Source organism: Ranitomeya variabilis, chromosome 4 (assembly GCF_051348905.1).
Source record: "Ranitomeya variabilis isolate aRanVar5 chromosome 4, aRanVar5.hap1, whole genome shotgun sequence".
Taxonomy (NCBI): Eukaryota; Metazoa; Chordata; class Amphibia; order Anura; family Dendrobatidae; genus Ranitomeya; species Ranitomeya variabilis.
In genome coordinates, this window is record NC_135235.1 from 378,147,790 (window position 1) to 378,173,663 (window position 25,874).

A 25,874-nucleotide genomic window follows, 5' to 3' on the forward strand; every position below is an offset into this window, starting at 1 on the left:
GTACATGTGCGCCATTGGTGTACATGGGCTCTCCATGTGATACGTACCGCAATAGAAATTACACATTTTTAGGTCTTAAAGATGTGCAAGGATTTAGATCGATATGGGGTAAATAGATGATAGATAGATATTCGTGAGATAAATATTTAGTACCTTGCTTGTGTAGCTTACTGTACGTACAGTACATGTATTAACATAATACATGTAAAAAAAAAAATGATGCGTGGTCCACCCCCCCCACGTTTTTGGTAACAATCAAAGTTATTATTTCTATTATTATTATCAAAGTTTTATTTCTATTCTACATTCTATTCCAGTGCGTGTCACACGGGCAACATACTCATGTCATCTGTGTCTGGTACGTATTGTCATCCATGCTGCCAGAAAAAAGCAGACATGTCTACGTGTGGGATGAAAACGCTGACACGTGCATGGCATCATAGATTATAATTGGTGTGTGTGTACGCGTGGTACGCGTAAAAATGATGCCACACATACCGGAAACACGGAAGTGTGAAGGAGGCCTAAAGAACACAGCCAATTTTTGTTTTTGTGTTTTCATTTTTTTCCTTCCACCTCTCAAAAATAATTTTTTACATTTTTTTCATCAACCTTTTCATATGAGAGCTTTTTATGTGTCAGTTTGTCACATACTAGATTTATTAGTGTTTCTCATAGATATTACTTGCAGCTATTATAGTCTATGGGGCTGCTCACATTTCCATGTATTATTTCATCCCCCCCCCCCCAACCAACCAACAAAAAACCCAGTCAAGTCTTTTAATCTGAGTTAATCGGGGACACCAATCAAACCCACCAATGCAAGTGTATGAGTCTGTAAAAAAATAAAAAATAATTAATTGTACAGTATGCGATTTGTGAGCGGTCAGATTTTCATGCTTGTTTGATAGAAGCTTGAGAACTGATGAACCTCTGACAAACGCTGATGAAAAGGGCTTCGCGCACTAGAAAAGTCATGGATGTGTGAATGAGGCCTTATGTAGACAAACTTTTGGTTGCGCAACTTTTTAAATATATTGCTACAATTCCTACATTTTTTTGGAATGTTTGCTTACTGTCAATGAATGGAAACAGCAAAAAGAAGCCGAATCCCTGTCCTCACACCATTGTACAGTTCTTGACCAGCAGCAGCCATGTTGGTTGGCCTTCATCGGGACATGTTTCTAGCCTTTGAATGTTTCTATTCCGTCTAAACATGCAGAGTTCCAGAAAAGTTTAAGCTGTTGGAACACAAAACAGTGTTAGAATTTATCAATAAAGGTTCAGAAACGTTTCAGTCTACATTAGACCTTCCTCAGTGTGCCTATAAAGATATCGGATTGCGTTTTATCACCTGGGTCAGCTAGGAAGTGCTGAATATGATGTGGTTCAGTAAGATGCTCTGTTTGACAAACAAAAAACGAAATACAAACTATTTTTGTCCATCAGGCAGTATTTTGGTGTGGTACTTGTAGGTCCACAGATGCTCTGTCTGAACCAATGGTGGACATCATGTTCAGCGCTTCCTTGCTGACCCAGGTGATAAAACACAATGTGATATCTTTTCAGTTGGACAATAGACACACTGAGAAAGGTCTCATATAGACCGAAACCACTGTTAGATTGCATATGAAATCATTTATTTTATTTCATCTACTGAGTGCCAAGTATTCTTACGTATCATTGAAGAGAACTGGATCCTACTTGTGCACCATTATTCAGTAGTGCTGTGGTCATCTCTATACTTACAATTTTCATAACATTTTATCACAGTACAGACCAAAAGTTTACACACCTTCTTATTTAAAGATTTTTCTGTATTTTCATGACTATGAAAATTGTAAATTCACACTGAAGGCATCAAAACTATGAATTAACACATGTGGAATTACCGTATATACTCGAGTATAAGCCGACCCCCTAAGGCTACTTTCACACTAGTGTCGTGCACTGCACGTCGCTATGCGTCGTTCTGTAGAAAAAACGCATCCTGCAAAAGTGCTTGCAGGATGCGTTTTTTCTCCATAGACTTGAATTAGCGACGCAGTGCGACGCATTGCCACACGTCGCAACCGTCGTGCGACGGTTGCAACGTGTTGTGTCGGACCGTCGGCACAAAAAAGTTGCATGTAACGTTTTTTTGTGCGTCGATAGTGTCTTTTCCAACCGCGCATGCGCTGCCGGAACTCCGCCCCCGCCTCCCCGCACATCACAATGGGGCAGCGGATGCGATGTAAAACAGCATCATCTGCCCCGGTTGTGCGGCGCTTCCACACTATGCGTCGGTGCGCTGCAAAGTCGCATAGCGACGTGCAGTGCACGACGCTAGTGTGAAAGTAGCCTAATGTTGCCCCAACAAACTGGAAAAACTTAATGACTCGAGTATAAGCCTAGGGTGGGAAATGCAGCAGCTACCGGTAAATGTCAAAAATAAAAATAGATACCAATAAAAGTAAAATTAATTAAGATATCAGTAGGTTGTGTTTTTGAATATCCATATTGAATCAGGAGCCCTATATAATGCTCCATAAAGTTTATGATGGGCCCCATAAGATGCTCCATATTAAAATATGCTCCATATAATGCTGCACAAATGCGGATTATGGCCCCATAAGATGCTTCATACAGACATTTGCCCCATATAATGCTGCACAAACACTGATTATGCCCCATAAGATGCTCCATGTAGACATTTAGACCATATAAATCTGCACAAACATTGATTATGCCCCATAAGATGCTCCATGTAGACATTTGCCCCATATAAAGCTGCACACATTGATTACACTGGTCGACGCAATTTTTCTGGCAAAAGGTTTTAAAACATATTTTAAGTCAATTTTGGCTGCTGATTACGAATATGAACTCCGTTTTTGGCTGTCACATTAATATTTCGAGATATTTTCAATTTTTGATGAAAATTACTCCTAATGTTTTATAATAAAAACACATGATTTTCGGTACTACATTTTGTATATTTTTAATCAAGGAATAACAAAGATTACAAACTCTATGTACAGCAAATCAAATATACTTACAGAATTAAGCTACAGAACATAAAAACACATATATATGGCACACAGATGAATGGCAAATGGCAGTTTTTTGAACTTTCTTTTCTTGGCTGATCTGTGATGTACAGCTTCTGGGTTGTCTCTCATCAAGCTCCAGCAATAGTCAGCCATCATATGTGAGTCCCACCGGCCTTGATACCGTTCTTCCATTGTTTTAATGTCCTGATGAAAACACTCCCCTTGTTCCTCACTCACATCCCCAAGGTTCTCTTGAAAAAAGTCCAAATGGCTGTGTAAATAGTGAATCTTGATACTCATTCTACATCCAAGATTTCGCAGACTCATTAGTAGCTCTTCCACAATCTCTTCATAGTTGTCTGCTTTCTTATTCCCTAGAAAATTCTGCACCACATTACAAAATGCATTCCAAGCTCTTTCTTCTGTCTCATTCATTGATGTGGTAAAATTTGGGTCTCTCATAAGTGTTCTTATTTGAGGTCCATCAAATATTCCAGCCTTTTTCTTCTCTTCACTAAGACCAGAAAAAGTTGGACATATATAGTTAAAGCATTCTCCACTGTGATTGAGAGCTTTGACGAACTGCTTCATCAATCCAAGTTTTATGTGTAAGAGAGGAAAGATAATGTTCTTCCTATCCACTAGAGGATCATGGATGACATTCTTATCACCAGATGCTAAACTCTGTCGCTGAGGCCATTCAGTTTTCACCCAATGCTCTGCTGTAGCTCTACTGTCCCAGTAGCACAGAAAACAATGGTGTTATCATAACAAATAGGAATTATGCATGTTCAAAGAAAACAAAGATATTCTCACATTTATTGGGAGACTAAATGAAAACTAAATTTACCTTAGTGAACCGTATAAACCTGCACTTTTCATACACTACTTATATTTATCATGGAATTCATGAAAATGGGCTATATACCTATAGCGCAAAAACGTGATGTGATGGAGAAATTATAAGATCAGATTTGAATTCAGCACCCTCCAATTAGTCTAAAACTGTTCTTAAAGTCCATGCCAGAAATTTTTTTTTTTTGTAGACCAGTGTTATGCCCCATCAGATGCTCCATGTAGACATTTGCCCCATATAAAGCTGCACAAACATTGATTATTCCCCATAAGATGCTCCATGTAGACATTTGCCCCATATGCTGGGGAAAAGACATACTCACCTCTCGTCGCTCAGGCCCCCGGCACTTTCTATATTCACTAATCGGAGAGTGATGGGGTGTTACGCCAGGTGACCTGGCCTCCACAGTCACCAGACCTGAACCCAATCGAGATGGTGAGCTGGACCGCAGAGTGAAGGCAAAAGGGCCAACAAGTGCTAAGCATCTCTGGGAACTCCTTCAAGATTGTTGGAAGACCGTTGCCGGTGCCTACCTCTTGAAGCTCATCAAGAGAATGCCAAGAGTGTGCAATATGCAAATTGCCTCTGCTGAAAAAAGAGGACTTAACTCTATAGCGCCACCTATTGGAAGTAGCGATCCTACAAGTCACAATCAACCCTTTAACGAGTCGTGCAATATGACTTGGGATAAAAGCCAAATCAGTATCTCAATTCGCAGACACGGTGTTTCGGGCTGTTGGCCCTCGTCAGTGCGAAGCATGAGAACTGATTTGGCTAGGTGAGAGGCTCTGGAGTGGGGTCTAAGGGGTAACGTTTCTCCTTATGGAGAGTGACATACCAGCTGGCTTGTCAAGGTAAGGAGGCTTATTCGCCGTGCAATGCTCCTCTGGGAATTTAAATATGCAAATTGCCTCTGCTGAAAAAAGAGGACTTAACTCTATAGCGCCACCTATTGGAAGTAGCGATCCTACAAGTCACAATCAACCCTTTAACGAGTCATGCAATATGACTTAGGATAAAAGCCAAATCAGTATCTCAATTCGCAGACACGGTGTTTCGGGCTGTTGGCCCTCATCAGTGCGAAGCATGAGAACTGATTTGGCTAGGTGAGAGGCTCTGGAGTGGGGTCTAAGGGGGTGCAAAGCAGTCATCAAAGCAAAAGTTGGCTACTTTGAAGAACCTACAATATAAGACATATTTTCAGTTGTTTCACACTTTTTTGTTACGTATATAATTTCACATGTGTTAATTCATAGTTTTGATGCTTCAGTGTGAATGTACAATTTTCATAGTCATGAAAATACAGAAAAATCTTTAAATGAGAAGGTGTGTCCAAACTTTTGGTCTGTAATGTATGTGGTTGCTTTGTTTCTTTTTTACCTTTTTAGAAGACCAGCTACTTGGAAGGTTGATCATGAATTAAAAACTAAGACAAAATATGGTCTATATAGAATCCTAATGAATTTGCTCAAGTGATCATATTTCCTATGAATAGGATGGCGATTGCTCTGTTGCATAGTCCTATGTTAAGAGTACTGAATGCAGAGACCCTGCCACGATACATCCAATGATATGCTGTGTATGTACTAACTGTTGCTACCAATGCATGACAGTATGTGCTGAGTCTTTAACTAACCAACAGCCTGTACGTTATTGTCTAGGAGGCACTGTAGTGTACATGGCCTGCTGTTATGTGATCGGAAAGTACATCTCATTCTTCTGAACTGTCCAGGCAACTTGCACACTCATGCACACTTGCGTATGTTTGTTTCAGTGCTGTATGTCGCTGGTTTAACTCTGAAGTTTGGAAAGTTCATTTGTTTGCAATACGCAGGTAACTTTCACCCTTCAAACATCATACTTAGTCATGGTGTCTCTCAATGGCTTTTTGGTTAGAGTTTCGGAAGCTTTCATGGTATTTTGCATAACCATTTATATCCGAAATCATTTTTGACATCTGCAACATGTGTTTAAAAATTCCAAATGTGAAATCTAAGTCAATCCTGCCTTTCGAGAGGGAACAGACTCCTAAAATGGGTCTAAAGTCCTGGAATAACCTTCCGTCTTCACATTTCTTACAAGCATCCTTCAAGCCACTGAGAGCACATGAACAAAGAGCACTTCTTAATATTCCATCTATGATTTTGCTAACCGGATATGGAATATGGATCGGATTTTGCTTTGCTGAAAAATTAGAAAATAATGCGTTTTTGATTTTTCCTGAGGTTACTTCGCTTATTGCTGCCAATCAGAAAAAAATGGTGATCCACATAGTAGATGGACCGCCCGTCTCTCCCCTCTCTGACAGGTATATTGTGTTTCCCTGTTGTAGGGCAATGACATCATAGCAGCAGCTAAGCGCATGGCTCTGCTCATGGCAGAGATGTCCCGGCTTGTAAGAGGAGGCAGTGGGAACAAGAGAGCACTGATCCAGTGTGCCAAGGACATTGCTAAAGCTTCTGATGAGGTGACAAAGTTGGCTAAAGAAGTGGCTAAACAGTGCACTGACAAGAGGATCCGAACTAATTTGCTTCAGGTAATTACCAAGTTTGAAAGATCAGCTGTTACTGCGAGGAACCATTTATTTATAACCAAAAGTCAGAACCAGCCTTTAATGCCTCATACTAATGACATGTATGTATAGGCTCTTTCAGGCTGCTTAAATCTTTACTTTGATTGTAGAAATCCGCTTTGGCTTTTCTCAGCAATTCAACATTGAAATCTTATGCAACTTGAGTCACAAGTGCTTCGGGTGAGACATGACACTTGCAGTTCTCCTGCCCACTGCCGGGATCCTGTGTCTGCCATGTCACTCTAGCTTCCATGTCCAAGATCTTTTGAAAGCGTCATTAGTGCCAGGGCAGGCGCATGTGCCGTAAGGCTTTTTCTTCCTCACCAGACCTAGTGAGTCAATGTGCACTTGCCCTGGCACTAACATAGCACATGGGAGATGTCAGTGAGGGAAAGCCGGTCACTGAAATAAGAGTGACCTGTCAATCAGATACAGGAGGCAGCCAGCCAGGGAGACATGGTGAGAAAGGTCAGGAGAGCTGCAAGTGCATGGTCAAAACCCGCAGCACTTGCTGCTCATTTCATAGGACTTTACCACTGGATTGCTGTAAAACAGCTAACAATATTTCTACAGTCAAGGTATGGATCTAATTAGCCTATATATACATGTCAGTAGGAGGTATAAAATCCTCTTGACAGACTTCTTTCCAGACTTCGTGCAGGACTAGGATAGGACAGAGGCCTTTATCGGTTTTGATTATGAAATTATGTAAATGTAGTTTTAAAGACTCTTGAATGCAGATTTTTGTAAATATTAAATCTGTCTCCTCATATTTCGTATATAAACTGCGGCCACCGCCATTAGGGGCTTATCTGCAGCATTCTGGAATGCTGTAGATAAGCCCCCGATGTAACTTGAAAGATAAGAAAAACAAGTTAGATTATACTCACCCAGGGGCGGTCCGATCTGAAGCGGTCCGGGTCTGATGGGCGTCCGGGGCCTCCCGTCTTCATATGATGACGTCCTCTTCTTTGCTTCCTGCCGCGGCTCCTTGTGTTAATGAGATCCTCGTGCCCTAAGGCAGGGCTGGGGTATGTGGTGCTCTGGTCATTGATCCCTCACTGACCTGCCCCCCTAGTTTGCATAATGAATACCATCACATACAGAATTTAAAAAAAAATGTTTCTGCGTGCAGATGCCGGCCGCCGTAGCACCTGCGCTGCAGCATAATCGCATGGCTCCTGTGCACTTAATCCCTTTTTCAGATTTACTTGAGCGCAGTAGCAGCTATCTGTCTGTATACAGATCAGAGAGATGCTATTGCGCGGGCGGCGCCATCTTGGTGGAGGACATTTCTTTTCTTCTCCAGCAAGATTGCACACCGACGCCTGCGCAACAACAGCTATCGGATCTCTACACAAACCGATAGCTGCTACTGCGCAGGCCGACCGAGCGCCATTTTCAAAATTACTTTTTGTTTCCTCGCTCAGGTAAATCAGCGAAAAGGATTAAGTGCACAGGAACCATGCGATTATGCTGCAGCGCAGGTGCCACGGCGGCCGGCATCTGAATGCAGAAACATTTTTTTTAAATTCAGTATGCGATGGTATTCATTATGCAAACTAGGGGGCGGGTCAGTGAGGGATCCGTGACCAGTCAGCAGTCTGCATTATGAATATCTAATCAGAGCACCACATACCCCGGCCCGCCTTAGGGCACAAGAATCTCATTAACATAAAACTGAAAATAAAGATTAAGAAACAGTCACAAGATGGATTTCATCAACCAAGGTATCATTTTATTCAGTATAACCGCGCTGATCTGACACTGTCTGTAGGTAACTGCACAATCCTGCTGACAGGTTCCCTTTAAGTTGATGTTTTAATCATCTGTTTTTACACTGGTTAGGATTTTTTTTCAGAGATGGTATTATTTTTTTTTATATTGAAGGTCTGTGAAAGGATTCCAACAATTAGCACTCAACTGAAGATCCTTAGTACAGTCAAGGCCACTATGTTGGGAAGGACCAACATTAGTGATGAAGAGTCTGAACAGGTAAGATGGGAATGCCGAGGAGGAGACTCTACTTCTCAATGTGAGAGCCTAGGAACCACTAACCAGTGCTCCCTTGCCAGTGACTTAGGCCGGGGTCACCCTTGCAAGTCTCTCGCATCAATACCCGGCACTGCCGCCCCCACTCGGGACTGGAGCGTGCGGCTGCACAGAAATACATGCACTCGCACGCTTCAGTCCCAAGTGCCAGGTACTGATGCGAGAGACTCGTGTGAGTTTCTCGCATTGCATTCCCAAGCTTGACACCGGCCTTAGAAGCATCTCCTGCCTGTGGCCCCCATCCTTGGTTGATTTTAGTTAAAAGTTTTCAAATGTTCATTTGTAAATGTCTTCCTTTCTTTGCAGGCAACAGAAATGCTTGTGCATAACGCTCAGAACTTAATGCAGTCTGTGAAAGAGACTGTCCGAGAGGCTGAAGCTGCATCAATCAAGATCCGTACAGATGCTGGATTCACACTTCGCTGGGCCCGTAAAACTCCATGGTACCAGTAATCCCTTCTAGTCGAAATGCAATCTGGCCGCTCTGTATTATACAAACACACTACTGCTGTGCAATTATACAGACTGTGGAATTCAAAATCTAAATGAGCATCAACATTTTTTTTTGTCTTTTTACAAGGCTTCTTCTCTTCCATAGGTAATTTGCTTAACTCACTTTTTTTGTCATGTTTTCCCTTCAGTGCATTTTCTCTTCTATTGAGAAACCTTCTCCTAGTGATTACTCTGGAAGAGACCAGTCCATGTGCAACACACTAGTTTGCAGAACCTAATCTGACGTTTTCTCTCCAATACATGCTGTCTATACATATAGTCTCCTATCTTGCTGAGCACAGCCAGAATCTATAGTATAATCAAGAAAAACACTTAGTAGCTGTTTATCAGAATGTTTTCTTTGGCATCCCCATTTGTTCTCAGCTACTTTCCTTTTTCTAAACTATGCAGAGAAATGAGACATTAGTGAAGTGTCCTTTTTTGGTGAAATGAATGTACACTTTGCGCTCCTATTTTTCAAGCAAACAAATGCCAACAGAGATGTGTGAGTTTTCCAGAATCCCTGACATGGAGAGAGTGGATATTCATACATAAGACAGGATTTCTTTGCCTGTGCAGGCCAAGTTGGACTTCCTACATAGTATCACTTGTGGGGTTATTGGCATGCTTTGATACTTGGAAATACATGTGCAGATTGTAGAGAACTGTCACAAGTGAAGATTTCAATCCTGGGCAGTTTGTCCAGCTCATTTTTCTTTTAATGTGACTGATTTGCTAGTCTTATACAGTACAAAGTAGACCAGCACATAAGAGCCGCTTCACTTTGCCCTGGGTCTTGTGCTATGAGCCTCTGCTTTCAGTAACAGTGGTGCTGCTTTCTTTAGGAGGAACATGAACTATGGTTTGTCATGTTGCAGTCATACTACTACTTACATTTGGAATGGATAAGGCACCTGAGAGTCGGACGTGCAAATGCTTGTTAAGAACCACCATCACTTTCAGAGCAGAATGGTGGTTGTTAGATTACATTCAGTTGCCGCACAAGGTTTTATCACTCTATAAACAGTGAATAAACAGTTGTTACAGCAAGGTTAGTTCTGGATATCACTTGTCATTATCTACTGCCAGATTGAATTCTACACATTACATAGTACTGCTTTACTACAATTACTTATAACGAAGAGGAGTATTTTTAGTGTGAAACCCCACCACCCATCCAGGGCACAGGGTTTGTGAATGTTTTCCAGATGCCTTATAAAAAACTATTCCAGGTAACTTAAGTTACTCTTACCTTCACTCTGCCTTAAAGCATAATAAGCCTTCTGTAGTAATGATCTCATACCTGTGGCACATGGGGGCCTTCACTACCGTCTAAGAGCTGCCACCAACATGGCCTTGCAGAAGAAGGCTTCAGCCAGCTCTTCTGAATCAATGTTTCAATGAAGTTGCCTTTTCATTTCCTGTACTTCCACCTCACTACAGGATGCATCAGAACGATCACAAGTAAAAAATGTATTGTTGGCTGCAAGATATCTCTAAAAATTGTTCTTGTGCATGGTCCTCATTTACGCTGTGTAATGTGTTTTTTTCTAATGCCATATTGCCTTTTATCTTGTAACCTATTAGTTCTGGCCAAAGATTTATTATATTTTGTTTGCAGAACAATTATGTGAAACCAACACTGTTGTTAACTGCCTCTATTAATGACACTTGCTCTAGGCATTCTGCAGATTTGCTATTATTTAGTCAATTATTAGCTGTAATAAGGCCCTTTAGTAATTGAGAGGGTGAGGTAACAACTGATTTGACTTTTCTGGGACACACTTTTTTTCTGTCTGTACAACCAATAAACAATTTATATGCCAAAAGATGTCTTTCTCCATTTTTGTATAAAATTGTAATGAACACCTGAACGGTATTCTCCCAGGAAACTTTCATAAGCTCACCACAAGACTGCAGGGAACCACAGTATTTACAAGAATAAAGGTTCCTATATCCTTTACCTTCTCAGTGTGGATGGGACTGATTTGAAGGGACTTGATTGTGTATAACTGCTGCTCTATTCATGTCAACAGGACGTATGGCGATAGCCATGTGCCACCTTTGTCTGTCCCACTTACACTGAATGGGGTGGTGCTGCTTTTAACCCTGCCAAGGTGCAGAGGCATGGGTGGGCGATCAGGCCTCAGTTCTAGTGAACCGTGGAGGCCTCCAGTTGTCAGATTTATCAGTTATCCACAGGAAAGGTTAGAAGTTTGAAAAAAATACCATGCAATTCTAAATGAACATAAAAGGGTTTCCTATGATAAACATTTAAAATCTGTTATGGAGACACGGGGGTCAGCGGTGGCCCTGGTCTGCTAGCCGAAACAGCATGGTCCAGGGATCATTCCACCAAACGCTTGCTCTCCTTTAACTGTGCGCAGAACACTGCTCAGACAATACAGGACGAGGGTAAAACAGAGTGGCAATACTTTATTGAACCTCAAAATAGGCACATAAAATGTAGAACAGTCCCAGCAAAATACCCAAGATGGTGCACATTAGAGTCTCATCCTTCCACTGACTTGTCGGGATAAGAGAAGCTGTTACTTCAGAGCTTCCAGGGTCGATTACCTTATCTGTGGTATGTATATAGAGAGGAGTTAACAACAAGCTTAGGAAGATGACAGTCCATTGAGGAACAATGCCAGATGACCGGAGGGTCACAACATCTCCATGGGGCTCAGGCGACCGGTGGGTCCAAATCCTGAATATCCCGAAAGTATTCATGGATTCTCGAGGGTCAATGGAGCAGATCTGTTTTCGTTCAGCTGGGGCCGTGGTCCCCTAAGCTGACATCCTGTAGAATGACAAAACTGTGTCCCTTGTGATGGAGCCATGATGTCTTGGCTGCTGTCCTGTAGTGAGTCTCTGGTTCTTTGGCTGTCTGGATGTCTTGGTTGAATATCTGTCTCATGTTACAGAGGCATATAACATCTTTTTGTAGTGAACAACTGTCCTTCATCCCGTATTCACATATAAAGGGTTAGAATGATAAGATACAAACTCGCATTGTTTGATTAAATATATTTGCATAGTTTTCCTCTATTCTGCAATTCAACAAACTGGCAGGCCTGGACATCTTGGAATCAAGATATCAGCAAACATCACTAGTCACCCAGAATAACAGCACAATATTACATCAAATGTCAACTTACAAGTCAATATTACAGGTTGATACAAAACCAAAAGTATGTTTTCTTGATCAGCCAGAAAGAAACATACAAACTCAAAAGTCAGCATATAGATAAGTCTATCCCTCCTGGCTTGCTGAAAATAGACATCTGGTTAATTAAGATAAAATGCTTTGTCGTCAGACCTGTTTATACAGGTTAGCTGTCACCATGATTTACTCTTTGATCTTCTAGAATTCTTTTCTAGGACCCAACATAACAGTCCTCATCTCCCAGTAAATTTCCTTTTGATCCTCATAAACAAATCTTAATAGTTTCTACTCTCTAAAACTATGGCCACTGCTAATTAGGAAGCATGAAAGTAGGAATAAGTCCTACCGGTAATCTTGTTTCCAGGAATCCATTCTGACAGCACCACCGGGAGATATTCCTTCATATCCCTGTTAGGGACAGGAACACAGAAGAGGTTAAATAGCCCTTCTACACCACTACCCTTCAGTGATTTCCCAATTACCATACCAAGATGGATGCAACAAACATTTTATTGAATTTCCTCTCTACACATGTTCATATCACATATCAAACAGGAAATACAAGGGAGGGTATATAAGGGGTGCTGTGATAATGGACTCCTGGAAACACCATTACTGGTTGGACTAATTCTTACTTTCCAGGACTTCCCTCCTGACAGCACCACCAGGAGAAATACAAAATAACTCCTACTAGGGCGGGATTACTGCTTGGAGGACTTTCCCCCCCAAAGGCCATCTGTTGATTTTACAGAACATCCAACTTATGTCTGCAAAAGGTATTTATATTTAACCAAGTCGTAGCCCTGCTGATCTGATCCACAGATGCGCCTGCGCGCTCTGCCCACGAAGCTAAGATTGCCCTCAGCAAGTGAGCCTTGTGGTTTTCTGGGGGGGTCTTTCCCGCCGAGATGTACGCTGCGCTAATTGTCGACTTTAACCATCTAGCCAGCGTAGATTTTGATGCTTGCTTCCTCCTGTTCTTTCCGGCCATCTGGACCAAGAGGTTTGAGTCCACACTGTAGCTTTCCGTGAGTTTTAAGTATTGTAGAACTTTCCTCCTTTTGTCTAAGGAGTGGAGAGGGAGTTTCTTCTCATTACTATAATTCAGGCAGAAAGCCGATAGCACAATTTCTTGGCTTCTGTGAAAGTCAACTACTCTGGGAAGAAACGCCGGGTCCAGCCTTAGGATGATACAATCCTCTTGAATTTTTAAATATGGGTCCCTTATGGAAAGGACCTGGATCTCGCCTATACGCCTAGCTGAAGTTATTGCCACCAGAAAGACTGCTTTAAGCGACACAGACCTTAGGTCTACTTGGTCCAGTGGTTTGTATGGACTTTTGCATAAGTAGTTTAAGACTAAGTTGAGATCCCGAGGGGGCATCAAGCTTCGTATTGTAGGTGTTATACGCTGAATAGCTTTAACGAATCTTAATATGAAGGGATGGTTGGCCAGCGGATATTCAAAGAATGATCCCAGGGCTAATATCTCTACCTTCAATGTATTAGGCTTTAGACCCATATCAAACCCCGACTGAGGGAAGTCTAGAACATAAGGAATATCTGGACCTTGAGTGACAAAGACTGGAACTTTGAGAACAGAATTTCTTACAGATCTTGAGGTATATAGCAAAGGTTGCCGGCTTCCTGCTCTTTAAGATAGAGATAACTGACTCCGAGAGACCCTTTGATCTCAGGATCTCCCTCTTAAGATCCAGGCTGACAAATGAAGCATATCTAGATTTTGATGGAAAAAAGGGCCCGGCCACAGAAGGTCCTGTCTTGTTGGTAGGAGGATTGGGTCTTTTAGCCCCTTACACTTCAGTAGGGAAAACCAGCTTCTTTTGGGCCAATAGGGGACTATTAGGATCACAGTCGCCCGGCTCGCCTGGCAATACTCTCGGTATTAATGGGATTGGTGGGAAGGCGATGCAAGCTCCATATTCCAGTTCTGTGCCAAGGCGTCCATCCCGGTCGGATTGTCACCTGGATTTATTGAAAAGTACTCTTGTGCCTTGGTATTCTTTCTGGAGGTGAATAAGTCTAATTCTGGGGTACCCCAGTGCTCAGTCAGCTGATAAAAGACTTATTCATTTAAAGACCATTCCGAGGGTTGAACCTTTTCCCTGCTTAGAAAGTCTATCTGAATTTTTGAGCCTCAAGTGCACTGCTGTGATTGTCATCACCGTATTTTCTGTCCAGTAAAATATTGCTTCTGATATCTCCTATACGGAGCCTCGGACCTCCCTGATGCAGGAGGAAGGATACTGTGGTAGAACTGTCCGAAAGGACTCTGATGTGTCGATCTTTTAGCTCCTCCTGGCATCTCTGCAGTGCTTCCCAAACTGCTCTGAGCTCCCTGTGGTTTGAGGAGCTGTTGAGCTCTGATGTGGACCATGTTCTTTGGAGGTAACGCCCTTTTATGTGGGCTCCCCAAGCCCTGAGGCTTGCATCCGTAGTGATGCTTACACATGGTGATACTTTCCAGGGTCTTCCTTTCCCAAGGTTTGCTATTCTGGCCCACCAAGACAGACTGCTTTACCTCGTCTGATATTAAAATTCTGTTGTTCAGTGAGGCCTCTTTTCCGTCCCAGGCCGAAAGCACCTCCCGCTGTAGTATTCATGACCGGAATGACTCCATTGGATGCTGGGAATGCAAGAAGTCATTAAACCTAGGATTCTCGTGGCTTTCCTGATTGAGATATATTTTTGCTTTTGAATAGCTTGAATCTGCGCTCTGTGTCTGTTATTTGCGCAGCGAAAGGAATGAGTATTCCTGTTCAGAATCTAGTAGTACACCCAGAAACAATTCCTTCTTTCCGGTCTGAGACTTGATTTTTTTCAAGTTTAAAAACCACCCCAGCCTCTCCAGGTCTGCTATGGCCGTTGTCAGATATTCCTCCATCTGCTCTGGCGAGTCTGCTATTAGGAGAAGGTCATGACTGACCTGAGTGACTCCATTTTGAACTGTTTATAGACCACCCACCGGTTTAGTGGTTTCAGATTGTGTATCGTTCGGTACTCCCCTCCTGGCTTTTTTTTATGGAAAACAGACTGTAATAGTGTCCCTGGAATTGTTGGGAATGTGGCACCTAAACTATGACCCGCAAGTCTATAAGTTCTTCTACAGTCATGGCCAAAAGTATTCACACCCCTGCAATTCTGTCAGATAATACTCAGTTTCTTCCTGAAAATGATTGCAAACAAAAATTCTTTGGTATTATCTTCATTTAATTTGTCTTAAATGAAAAAACACAAAAAGAATTGCCCTAAAGCCAAATTGGATATAATTCCACACCAAACATAAAAAAGGGGGTGGACAAAAGTATTGGCACTGTTTGAAAAATCATGTGATGCTTCTCTAATTTGTGTAATTAACAGCACCTGTAACTTACCTGTGGCACCTAACAGGTGTTGGAAATAACTAAATCACACTTGCAGCCAGTTGACATGGATTAAAGTTGACTCAACCTCTGTCCTGTGTCCTTGTGTGTACCACATTGAGCATGGAGAAAAAAAAGGAGTCCAAAGAACTGTCTGAGGACTTGAGAAACCAAATTGTGAGGAAGAATGAGCAATCTCAAGGCTACAAGTCCATCTCCAAAGACCTGAATGTTCCTGTGTCTATCGTGTGCAGTGTCATCAAGAAGTTTAAAGCCCATGGCACTGTGGCTAACCTCCCTAGATGTGGACGGAAAAGAAAAATTGACAAGAGATTTCAACGCAAGATTGTGCGGATGTTGGATAAAGAACCTCGACTAACATCCAAACAAGTTCAAGCTGCTCTGCAGTCCGAGGGTACAACAGTGTCAACCCGTACTATCCGTTGGCGTCTGAATGAAAAGGACTGTGTGGTAGGAGACCCAGGAAGACCCCACTTCTTACCCCGAGACATAAAAAAGCCAGGCTGGAGTTTGCCAAAACTTACCTGAAAAAGCCTAAAACGTTTTGGAAGAATGTTCTCTGGTCAGATGAGACAAAACTAGAGCTTTTGGGCAAAGGCATCAACATAGAGATTACAGGAGAAAAAAAGAGGCATTCAAAGAAAAGAACACGGTCCCTACAGTCAAACATGGCGGAGATTCCCTGATGTTTTGGGGTTGCTTTGCTGCCTCTGGCACTGGACTGCTTGACCGTGTGCATGGCATTATGAAGTCTGAAGACTACCAACAAATTTTGCAGCATAATGTAGGGCCCAGTGTGAGAAAGCTGGGTCTCCCTCAGAGGTCATGGGTCTTCCAGCTGGACAATGACCCAAAACACACTTCAAAAAGCACTAGAAAATGGTTTGAGAGAAAGCACTGGAGACTTCTAAGGTGGCCAGCAATGAGTCCAGACCTGAATGCCATAGAACACCTGTGGAGAGACCTAAAAATGGCAGTTTGGAGAAGGCACCCTTCAAATATCAGGGACCTGGAGCAGTTTGCCAAAGAAGAATGGTCTAAAATTCCAGCAGAGCATTGTAAGAAACTCATTGATGGTTACCGGAAGTGGTTGGTCCCAGTTATTTTGGCTAAAGGTTGTGCAACCAAGTATTAGGCTGAGCGTGCCAATACTTTTGTCTGGCCCATTTTTGGAGTTTTGTGTGAAATAATCAACGTTTTGCGTCATTCTCTTTTGTGTTTTTTCATTTAAGACAAATTAAATGAAGATAATAATACCAAAGAATTTGTGTTTGCAATCATTTTCAGGAACAAACTGAGTATTATCTGACAGAATTGCAGGGGTGTCAATACTTATGGCCATGACTGTATATCTTTTAGGAGTTTCTGGTGGGGACCGCTGGAGACTGGGTAGAAGTTTGACAGTATCTCTTGGGAGGTGACTGGGTGAACTCTATCCTGTACCCCTGAGCGACAGTCTGCAGAATCCATGGATTTTTGGAAATTTGCTGCCAGCCTCTCAGGAAGTACTGAAGTCTCCCCCCGATGCCTCTGTCGTCTGCTGGGTCTGGTCCTTAACCCCTTTTTTTCCATGTGACATACTATCCCATCGGGGTGACCTGGGACTTAATTCCCAGGAACGGGATAGTACGTCATAGGCTATCGGCCACGCTCACGGGGGGAGCTGGGTGTCAGCTGATTATTACAGCTGACATCCAGCACTATGTACCAGGAGCGGACACGGACCGCTACTGGCACATTAACTCCCGGAACACTGTGATAAAACATGATCTCAGCGTTCCGGTGGCATAGGTAAGCATCACACAGGGAGGGGGCTCCCTGTGTGCTTCCCTGAGACCCTCGGTGCAACGCGATGTGCTCGCGTTGTACCGAGCGTCTCCTCCCTGCAGGCCCCGGATCCAAAATGGCCGCGCGGCTCCTTCCGGGACCTGCAGGGAAGTGGCTTGCAAGCACCTGCTCAGAGCAGGCGCCAGGAATCCTCCCTGCAGTGCCTGTCAGATCGCTGATCTGACACAGTGCATTACAAAGTGTCAGATCAGCGATCTGACCCTATACTGTGATGTCCACCCCGGGGCAATGTTATAAAGTAAACAAAAAAATATTTACATGTGTAAAAATAAAAAATTCCTAAATAAAGGAAAAAAAATATATTGTTCCAATAAATACATTTATCTAAATAAATAAAAAAACAAACAATAAAAGTACACATATTTAGTATTGCCGCGTCCGTAGCGAACTGACCTATAAAACTGGTTAACCCCTTCAGTGAACACCGTAAAAAAAAGGCAAAAAACGATGCTTTATTATCATCTCCCTGAACTAAAAGTGGAATAACACGCGATGATATAACGGATATAACCATGGTACCGCTGAAAACGTCATCTTGTCCCGCAAAAAACAAGCTGCCATACAGCATCATCAGTGAAAAAATAAAAAAGTTATATTCCTCAGCATAAAGCGATGCAAAAAATAATTATTTTTTATATAAAATAGTTTTTATCGTACAAAAGCGCAAAAACATAAAAAAATATAAATGAGGTATCGATGTAATCGGACTTACCCGAAGAATAGAACTGCTTTATAAATTTTACCAAGTGTGGAATGGTATAAACGCGCCCCCCCCCCAAAAAAAAAAAAAAAAAAAAAAAAAAGAAATTCATGAATAGCTGGTTTTTGGTCAATCTGCCTCACAAAAATCGGAATAAAAAGCGATCAAAAAATGCCACGTGCCTGAACATGGTACCAATAAAAATGTCAACTCGTCCCGCAAAAAAAAAGCCAAGACCTCACATGACTCTATGGACCAAAATATGGAAAAATTATAGCTCTCAAAATGTGGAGATGCAAAAACTATTTTTTTGTAATAAAAAGCGTCTTTTAGTGTGTGACAGCTGACAATCATAAAAATCCACTAAAAATCCACTAAAAAACCCGCTATAAAAGTAAATCAAACCCCTCTTCATCACTCCCTTAGTTAGGGAAAAATAATAAAAAATTTAAAAAAATGTATTTATTTCCATTTTCCCGTTAGGGTTGGGGCTAAAGTTAGGGTTGGGGCTACAGTTAGGGCTAGGGTTGAGGCTAAAGTTAGGGTTGGGGCTAAAGTTAGGGTTTGGATTACATTTACGGTTGGGATGAGGGTTAGGGGTGGTTAGGGTTAGAGGTGTGGTTGGGATTAGGGTTAGGGGCATGTTCGGGTTAGGGGTGTGTTTCGGTTAGGGTTTCAGTTAGAATTGGGGGATTTCCACTGTTTAGGCACATAAGGGGCTCTCCAAAAGTAAAACAGTGCTCCTTCCCTTCCGAGCTCTCCCGTGGCCCAAACAGGGGTTTACCCCAACATATGGGGTATCAATGTACTCGGGACAAATTGGACAACAACTTTTGGGGTCCAATTTCTCCTGTTACCCTTGGGAAAATACAAAACTGGGGGCTAAAAAATAATTTTTGTGGAAAAAAATAGTTTTATTTTCACGGCTCTGCGTTATAAACTGTAGTGAAACACTTGGGGGTTCAAAGTTCTCACAACACATCTAGATAAGTTACTTAGGGGGTCTACTTTCCAAAATGGTGTCACTTGTGGGGGGTTTCCACTGTTTAGGCACATCAGGGGATCTCCAAATGCTACATGGCGTCCTATCTCAATTCCAGTAGATTTTGCATTGAAAAGTCAAACGGCGCTCCTTCCCTTCCGAGCTCTGCCATGCGCCCAAACAGTGATTTACCCCCACATATGGGGTGTCAGCATACTCAGCACAAATTTTGCAAGAACTTTTGGGGTCCAATTTCTCCTGTTACCCTTAGTAAAATAAAACAAATTGGAGCTGAATTAATTTTTTGGCGAAAAAAATTTAAATGTTCATTTTGTTTTAAACATTCCAAAAATTCTGGTGAAACACTTCAAGGGTTAATAAACTTCTTAAATGTGGTTTTGAGCACCTTGAGGTGTGCAGTTTTTAGAATGTTGTCGCACTTGCGTATTTTCTATCATATAGACCCCTCAAAGTGACTTCAAATGTGATAGGGTCCCTAAATAAAAATGGTGTTGTAAAAATGAGAAATTGCTGGTCAACTTTTAACCCTTATAACTTCCTAAATTTTGGTTCCAAAATTGTGCTGATGTAAAGGAGACATGTGGGAAATGTTACCTATTAAGTATTTTGTGTGACACATCTCTGTGATTTAAGGGCATAAAAATTCAAAGTTGGAAAACTGTGAAATTTTCAAAATTTTCGGCAAATTTCCTTTTTTTTCACAAATAAATGCAGGTAATATCAAAGCAATTTTACCACTATCATGAAGTACAATATGTCACGAGAAAACAGTGTCAGAATCATCAGGATCCGTTGAAGCGTTCCAGAGTTATAACCTCAAAAAGGGACAATGGTCAGAATTGTAAAAATTGGCCCGGTCATTAACGTGCAACCCACCCTTGGTGGTTAAGGGGTTAAAGGAGCCTCTACCTCTGCCACCCATGGGGTAGCTCCACCTGCCTGACTTCCCCTTCCCTCTATAGTCCTGCCTGGGATGAGAGCGAGTCCTCTGAAAGGTCAGCATCCTCTTTGTTTTTTCTTCGGGGAAGCCCTTCTTTTTATCAGATGCACGGTGGCTCAGGGGGGAGCACTGCAGCCTTGCAGCGCTGGAGTCCTGGGTTCAAATCCCACTAAGGACAAAATCTGCAAGGAGTTAGTATGTTCTCCACGTGTTTGCATGGTTCTCCGGTTTCCTCCCACATTCCAAAGACATACTTATAGGGAATTTAGATTGTGAGCCCCATCGGGAATAGCAACGATAATGTGTGCAAACTATAAGGCACTGCGGAATATATTAGTGCTATATAAAAATAGATTATTTAACTCCTGCAGGACTGGTCCGAACACATGTAGGCCAGAGAAGGGTATCGAGCGTAACTTATTTTTTGACTGGGTATCACCGCTCTATGATCTTAGGCACAAGGCCCGCCTTGTCACTTTTGATAACATATTATTTCTTGCTGCAAGCTGGACTGACTCTGCTGAAGCGTCTGCCGTGAAATCTGTTGCCATTTTTAGCAAAGGTAGCGATTTCAGGACTTCTTCCCTGGGAGTCTTGTTTTTAATATGACTCTCTAGCTCATCCACCCATAGGTGCATTGACCTGGCTACCGAGGTGGCTGCTATGTTTGTTTTTATAATAGCTGCAGACGAATCCCAGGTCTTTTTAAGGAGGTCCTCTGATCTTTTGTCCATCGGATCCTTAAGGCCAGAGGAGTCCTAGTAGGGAATAGCTGTTTTCTTGGAGACCCTTGCATCGGTATGTCAATTTTTGTTACTGTCTAGCATACCTTGGTCTCTTCTGGATGCAAAGGGAGGCGGTACTTAAAATTCCTTGGGACCCCTATTTTTTTTCCCCATGTCTTCCCACTCTTCCAGTATCATTGCTATTAACTGGAAAGACCCTGTTCCTACAGGTCCTTAGGTCCCTGAACATTTCATCCAGTAGCGTCAGTGGTTCAGTGGAGTCCTCAATTTTCATGGTGCCCCTAATAACTTGTAGGAGCACATTTGTGTTTTCAGAGGAAAACCAGTATCTTTTCCTTTCCTCGGGAAGCACTACTGAGGAACCCTCGCCTTCTCCAGAGTCCGGATCAGAATAGCCAGACACTTCTTTCCTCTGAACTTAGGTCCATGTCCCATCTGGGTCTCTTAGGATGGGGGGATTGGGATGGCCTTAGAGCGGAATCTGTACTCTGTACCTCTTCTTTAACCCCTTCATGACCTTGGGATTTTCCGTTTTTCCATGTTCGTTTTTCGCTCCCCTCCTTCCCAGAGCCATAACTTTTTTATTTTTCCGTCAATTTGGCCATGTGAGGGCTTATTTTTTGCGGGACGAGTTGTACTTTTGAAAAAAATCATTGGTTTTACCATGTCGTGTACTAGAAAACGGGAAAAAAATTCCAAGTGCGGTGAAACTGCAAAAAAAGTGCAGTCCCACCCTTGTTTTTTGTTTGGCTTTTTTTGCTAGGTTCACTAAATGCTAAAACTGACTTGCCATTATGATTCTCCAGGTCAGTACGAGATCATAGATAAAAAAAAAATTGCGCCATTTTCCGATACCCGTAACATCTCCATTTTTCATGATCTGGGGTCGGTTGAGGACTTATTTTTTGCGTGCCGAGCCGGCGTTTTTAATGATACCATTTTGGTTCAGATAACTTTCTTTTGATCGCCCGTTATTGCATTTTAATGCAATGTCGCGGCGACCAAAAAAAACTTAATTCTGGCGTTTCAAATTTTTTTCTCGTTACGCCATTTAGCGATCAGGTTAATGCTTTTTTTATTGATAGATCGGGCGATTCTGAACGCGGCGATACCAAATATGTGTAGGTTTGATTATTTTTTTTAAATTTATTTTGAATGGGGCGAAAGGGGGGTGATTTAAACTTATATTTTTTTTATTATTTTCACATTTTTTTTAACTTTTTTTTTTTTTTTTTACTTTTGCCATGCTTCTATAGCCTCCATGGGAGGCTAGAAGCAGGCACAACACAATCGCCTCTGCTACATAGCAGCGATCTGATGTTCGCTGCTATGTAGCAGAAAATCAGGTGTGCTGTGAGCGCCGACCACAGGGTGGCGCTCACAGCTGCCGGGGATCAGTAACCATAGAGGTCTCAAGGACCTCTATGGTTACTATTCTGAAGCATCGCCGACCTCCGATCATGTGACGGGGGTCGGCGATGTGATCATTTCCGGCCGCCCGGCCGGAAGCGGTAGTTAAATGCCGCTGTCTGCGTTTGACAGCGGCATTTAACTAGTTAATAGGCAAGGGCGGATCGCGATTCTGCCTGCACCTATTACGGGCACATGTCAGCTGTTCAAAACAGCTGACATGTTCCGGCTTTGATGCGGGCTCACCGCCGGAGCCTGCATCAAAGAGGGGCTTCTGACCTCAGACGTACTATCCCGTCCGAGGTCAGAAAGGGGTTAATCATGGTCTTTATACTAGTTAGCAGTGAGGTTTGTTCTTCCTTAAGTAATTTGGAAATGCATCCTTCACAGAGCTTCTTATCGTAGCTCTCTGGGAATCTAGCATTGCATATGGCACATCTGTTAGCCTTCTTTTTGGATGCTGAGGTGGACCGTCTAGGCGTCTTTGTCCTAAAAGACAATATATGACGCAGGCCTCTGTAGCTATTTGGCTCTAGTGCCCAGCCGAAAGACCCCTACTACACTTTACTCACATGGTCCAAGGATGGCTCTAAGGACTGGACATCAGAATGGCAAGCACTCCTCCATACTAAGTCAGGAGTGCTGCCAGCTGTCCCCCTTTTATGTCAGCCTTACCTGGCTTCAGGACATCTGATTAGTCATCCTTCGGAGCCTAGCCGTTGTTAATTTTGAATGATGGTCTGCAGGTTTTCGGCTGTACTGCACATGATCCGTAAGGAATGCACGCCGGTCGTAGTAGAAACGCCGGTATCTGGCGCCATCTTACCGGCCTGTCCCCTGCAGATATGACCCTGTAAGCCATGTCACTGACGCACACACCAATGACACGGTATGCCAGAAGTAGTAGACTGGCAACCGATCCCACGCGCGAAGAACCTGCCAGTAGGATTGTGCTGAGTAACCTACAGTGTCCGGTTACTGATTAAAATGATACCTTGGTTGATTAAATCAGTCTTGTGGTTGTTGTTTAATCTGTATTTGTAGTTTTCAGTTAATGAGATTCTTGTGCTTTGGGGCGGGACTGTGTGTGTGTGTGTGTGTGTGTGTGTGTGTGTGTGTGTGTGTGTCTTTATGTGGTGCTCTGTTTACATATTCATCTGGATTGGTTATGACAGGTCAATGATGCCTAAGTGACCTGCCCCCTATTTTACATGCTGTGTGAATATTGTGTGGGGAAAAAAATTCTCGCGCAGGCGCTGTAGCATGCAATGGATAATACGCCTGTATGCATTTATTTTTTATTCATAGTATTGTGGGAAGAAAAAAATATATAGCAAAATGGCGCCTGCTGCTGAGCAGTAGCCTTACAATATATGGTGGGAAGGCATATGTGAGCTCCATATTCCAGTTCTGTGCCAAGGCATCCACCCTGGTCAGGTTGTCTCCTGGTTTTATTGAAAAGAACTTGCTCGTCTTTGTATTCTTCCTGGAGGCAAATGTCTATTTCTGGGGTACCCCAGTGCTGGGTCAGCTGATAAAAGACTTATTCGTTTAGAGATCATTCCGAGGGTTGAACTTTTTTCCTTCTTAGAAAGTCTGCCATCTGAATATTTGAGCCTCAAGTGCACTGCCGTGATTGTCTTCACGTGTTTTCTGCCCAGGAAAATATTGCTTCTGGGCGGTGCTCACAGCAAGCTGGCAGTAACAACCTAGAGGTCTCCAGGAGACCTCTGGTTGTCATGCCAACCCACCGGTGACCCGTGATCACGTGATGGGGGTCACCGGTAGATGGATTTCTGGCGCAATTGCCAGTTTGACAGTGGCATTTAACGGGTTAATAGCCATGCGTGGATCGCGATTCCACCCGCAGCTATTGCAGGCACATGTCAGCTGTTCAAAACACTACCGATCTCCGGCTTACCAGTCAGTAGTTGCCTGGATCCACCTTCTTACCTTTCTTAAATATTGGTACCACGTCAGCCATCCTCCAACCCTGTGGCACCACCCCTGTTATAAGAGTCTTAAGAATGAGATACAGTGGTCTGTCAATTACTGAACGCAATTCACTCAGTATCCGTGGATGAATGCCATCTGGGCCTGTCAGTTATGCTGCAATGTTTAATCAATTTTCCAATGACAAAATGCCCTATGTCCCTGATGGCTTTATTGCCTATCCAGAAGATGTTAAAGCCTTCACTTAAACTGACTGACAGCACATAATGACTGTTCACACCAAATACAGTCGCACTGTGCATCATGGTGGGGCCAAACATCTGCTTACTGCAGAGAGCCGAGGGTAACTCCACATTAGGGAATGCATTTTATCACTTTATTATTAATTTATATAGCGCCATTAATTCCATGGTGCTATACATGAGACTGGGTTACATCAAAATACAAATATCACTTACAGTAAACAAAACTAACAATGACAGACTGATACAGAGGGGAGATGACCCTGCCCTTGCGGGCTTAGATTCGACAGGATTGTGGGGAAGGAGACAGTAGGTCGGAGGTTGCGGTAGCGCCGATGGTGTTGAGGTGGTCATGTGGTCATTACAGGTTGTAAGCTTCTTTGAAGAGATGGGTTTTCAGGTTCCGTTTGAAGGATCCAAATGTGGTGGATAACCGGACGTGTTGGGGCACAGAATTCAAGATGATGGGGAATATTCCAGAGAAGTCTCGGAGGCGATTGGGTGAGGAGCGAATAAGCGTGGAGGAGAGAATGAGGGTCTTGTGAGGACCGGAGATTATGTGAGGGAAGATATTGAGAGATTAGTACAGAAATATATGGAGGAGAAAGGTTATTGATAGCCTTGTAGGTCAGTATTAGTAGTTTAAACTGGATACACTGGGAAACTGGGATCCAGTGAAAGGATTTGCAAAGAGGGGGGGAGCAGGAGTGTAGCGAGGAGAGAGATAAATTAGTCGGGCAGCAGAATTAAGGATGGACTGGAGGGGTGCGTGAGTGTTAGAGGGTAGGCCACAAAGGAGAATGTTGCAGTAGTCGAGGCGAGAGATGATTAGGGTATGCACAAGCATTTTGGTAGAGTGAGGGTTGAGGAAAGGACGGAAATATTTTTGAGTTGGAGGCGACAGGAGGTGGTGAGAGCTTGGATGTGCGGTTTAAAGGACAGGGCAGAGTCAAGGGTTACTCCAAGGCAGCGGATTACCGGGAGAGGGGAAAGTGTGAATTCATTTGTTGTGATAGATAGATCAGGTAGGGAAGGTGTGCGAGATGGAGGAAAGATAATTAGTTCGGTTTTGTCCATATTGAGTTTGAGGAAGTGAGAAGAGAAGGAGGATATGGCTGATAGACACTCTGGGATTCTGGAGAGCAGAGAGGTGACATCTGGGCCAGAGAGGTAGATTTGAGTGTCATCGGCATATAGATGGTACTGGAAGCCATAAGACTTTGAGTTGTCCCAGGCCAAGGGTATAGATTGAGAAGAGAAGAGGTCCTAGGACAGAGCCTTGAGGGACACCAACAGACAGGAGGCGAGATGAAGAGGTAGTATGGGAGTGGGAAACGCTAAATGTGAAGTATGACGAGATCCAGGATAGGGCGAGGTCTTTGACACCAAAGGAAGAGAGGATCTGTAGTAGGAGGCAGTGGTCAACTGTGTCGAAGACAGAGGACAGGTCTAGAA

General features: G+C 42.9%; 1 protein-coding gene across 2 annotated transcripts in view; it reads left to right on the plus strand.

The window, feature by feature from the left end:
- VCL (vinculin) overlaps positions 1–10,833 on the plus strand; it is a 244,333-nt gene extending 233,500 nt beyond the window's left edge. For both annotated transcript variants that reach the window (XM_077250781.1, XM_077250783.1), the window contains 3 exons: positions 6,221–6,424; positions 8,351–8,455; positions 8,819–10,833. In XM_077250781.1, coding sequence (XP_077106896.1) covers positions 6,221–6,424; positions 8,351–8,455; positions 8,819–8,965 — 456 coding nt within the window. In that variant the 3' untranslated portion in view covers positions 8,966–10,833. The remainder of the gene's footprint in view (positions 1–6,220; positions 6,425–8,350; positions 8,456–8,818) is intronic.
- Positions 10,834–25,874: the final 15,041 nt, after the last annotated feature.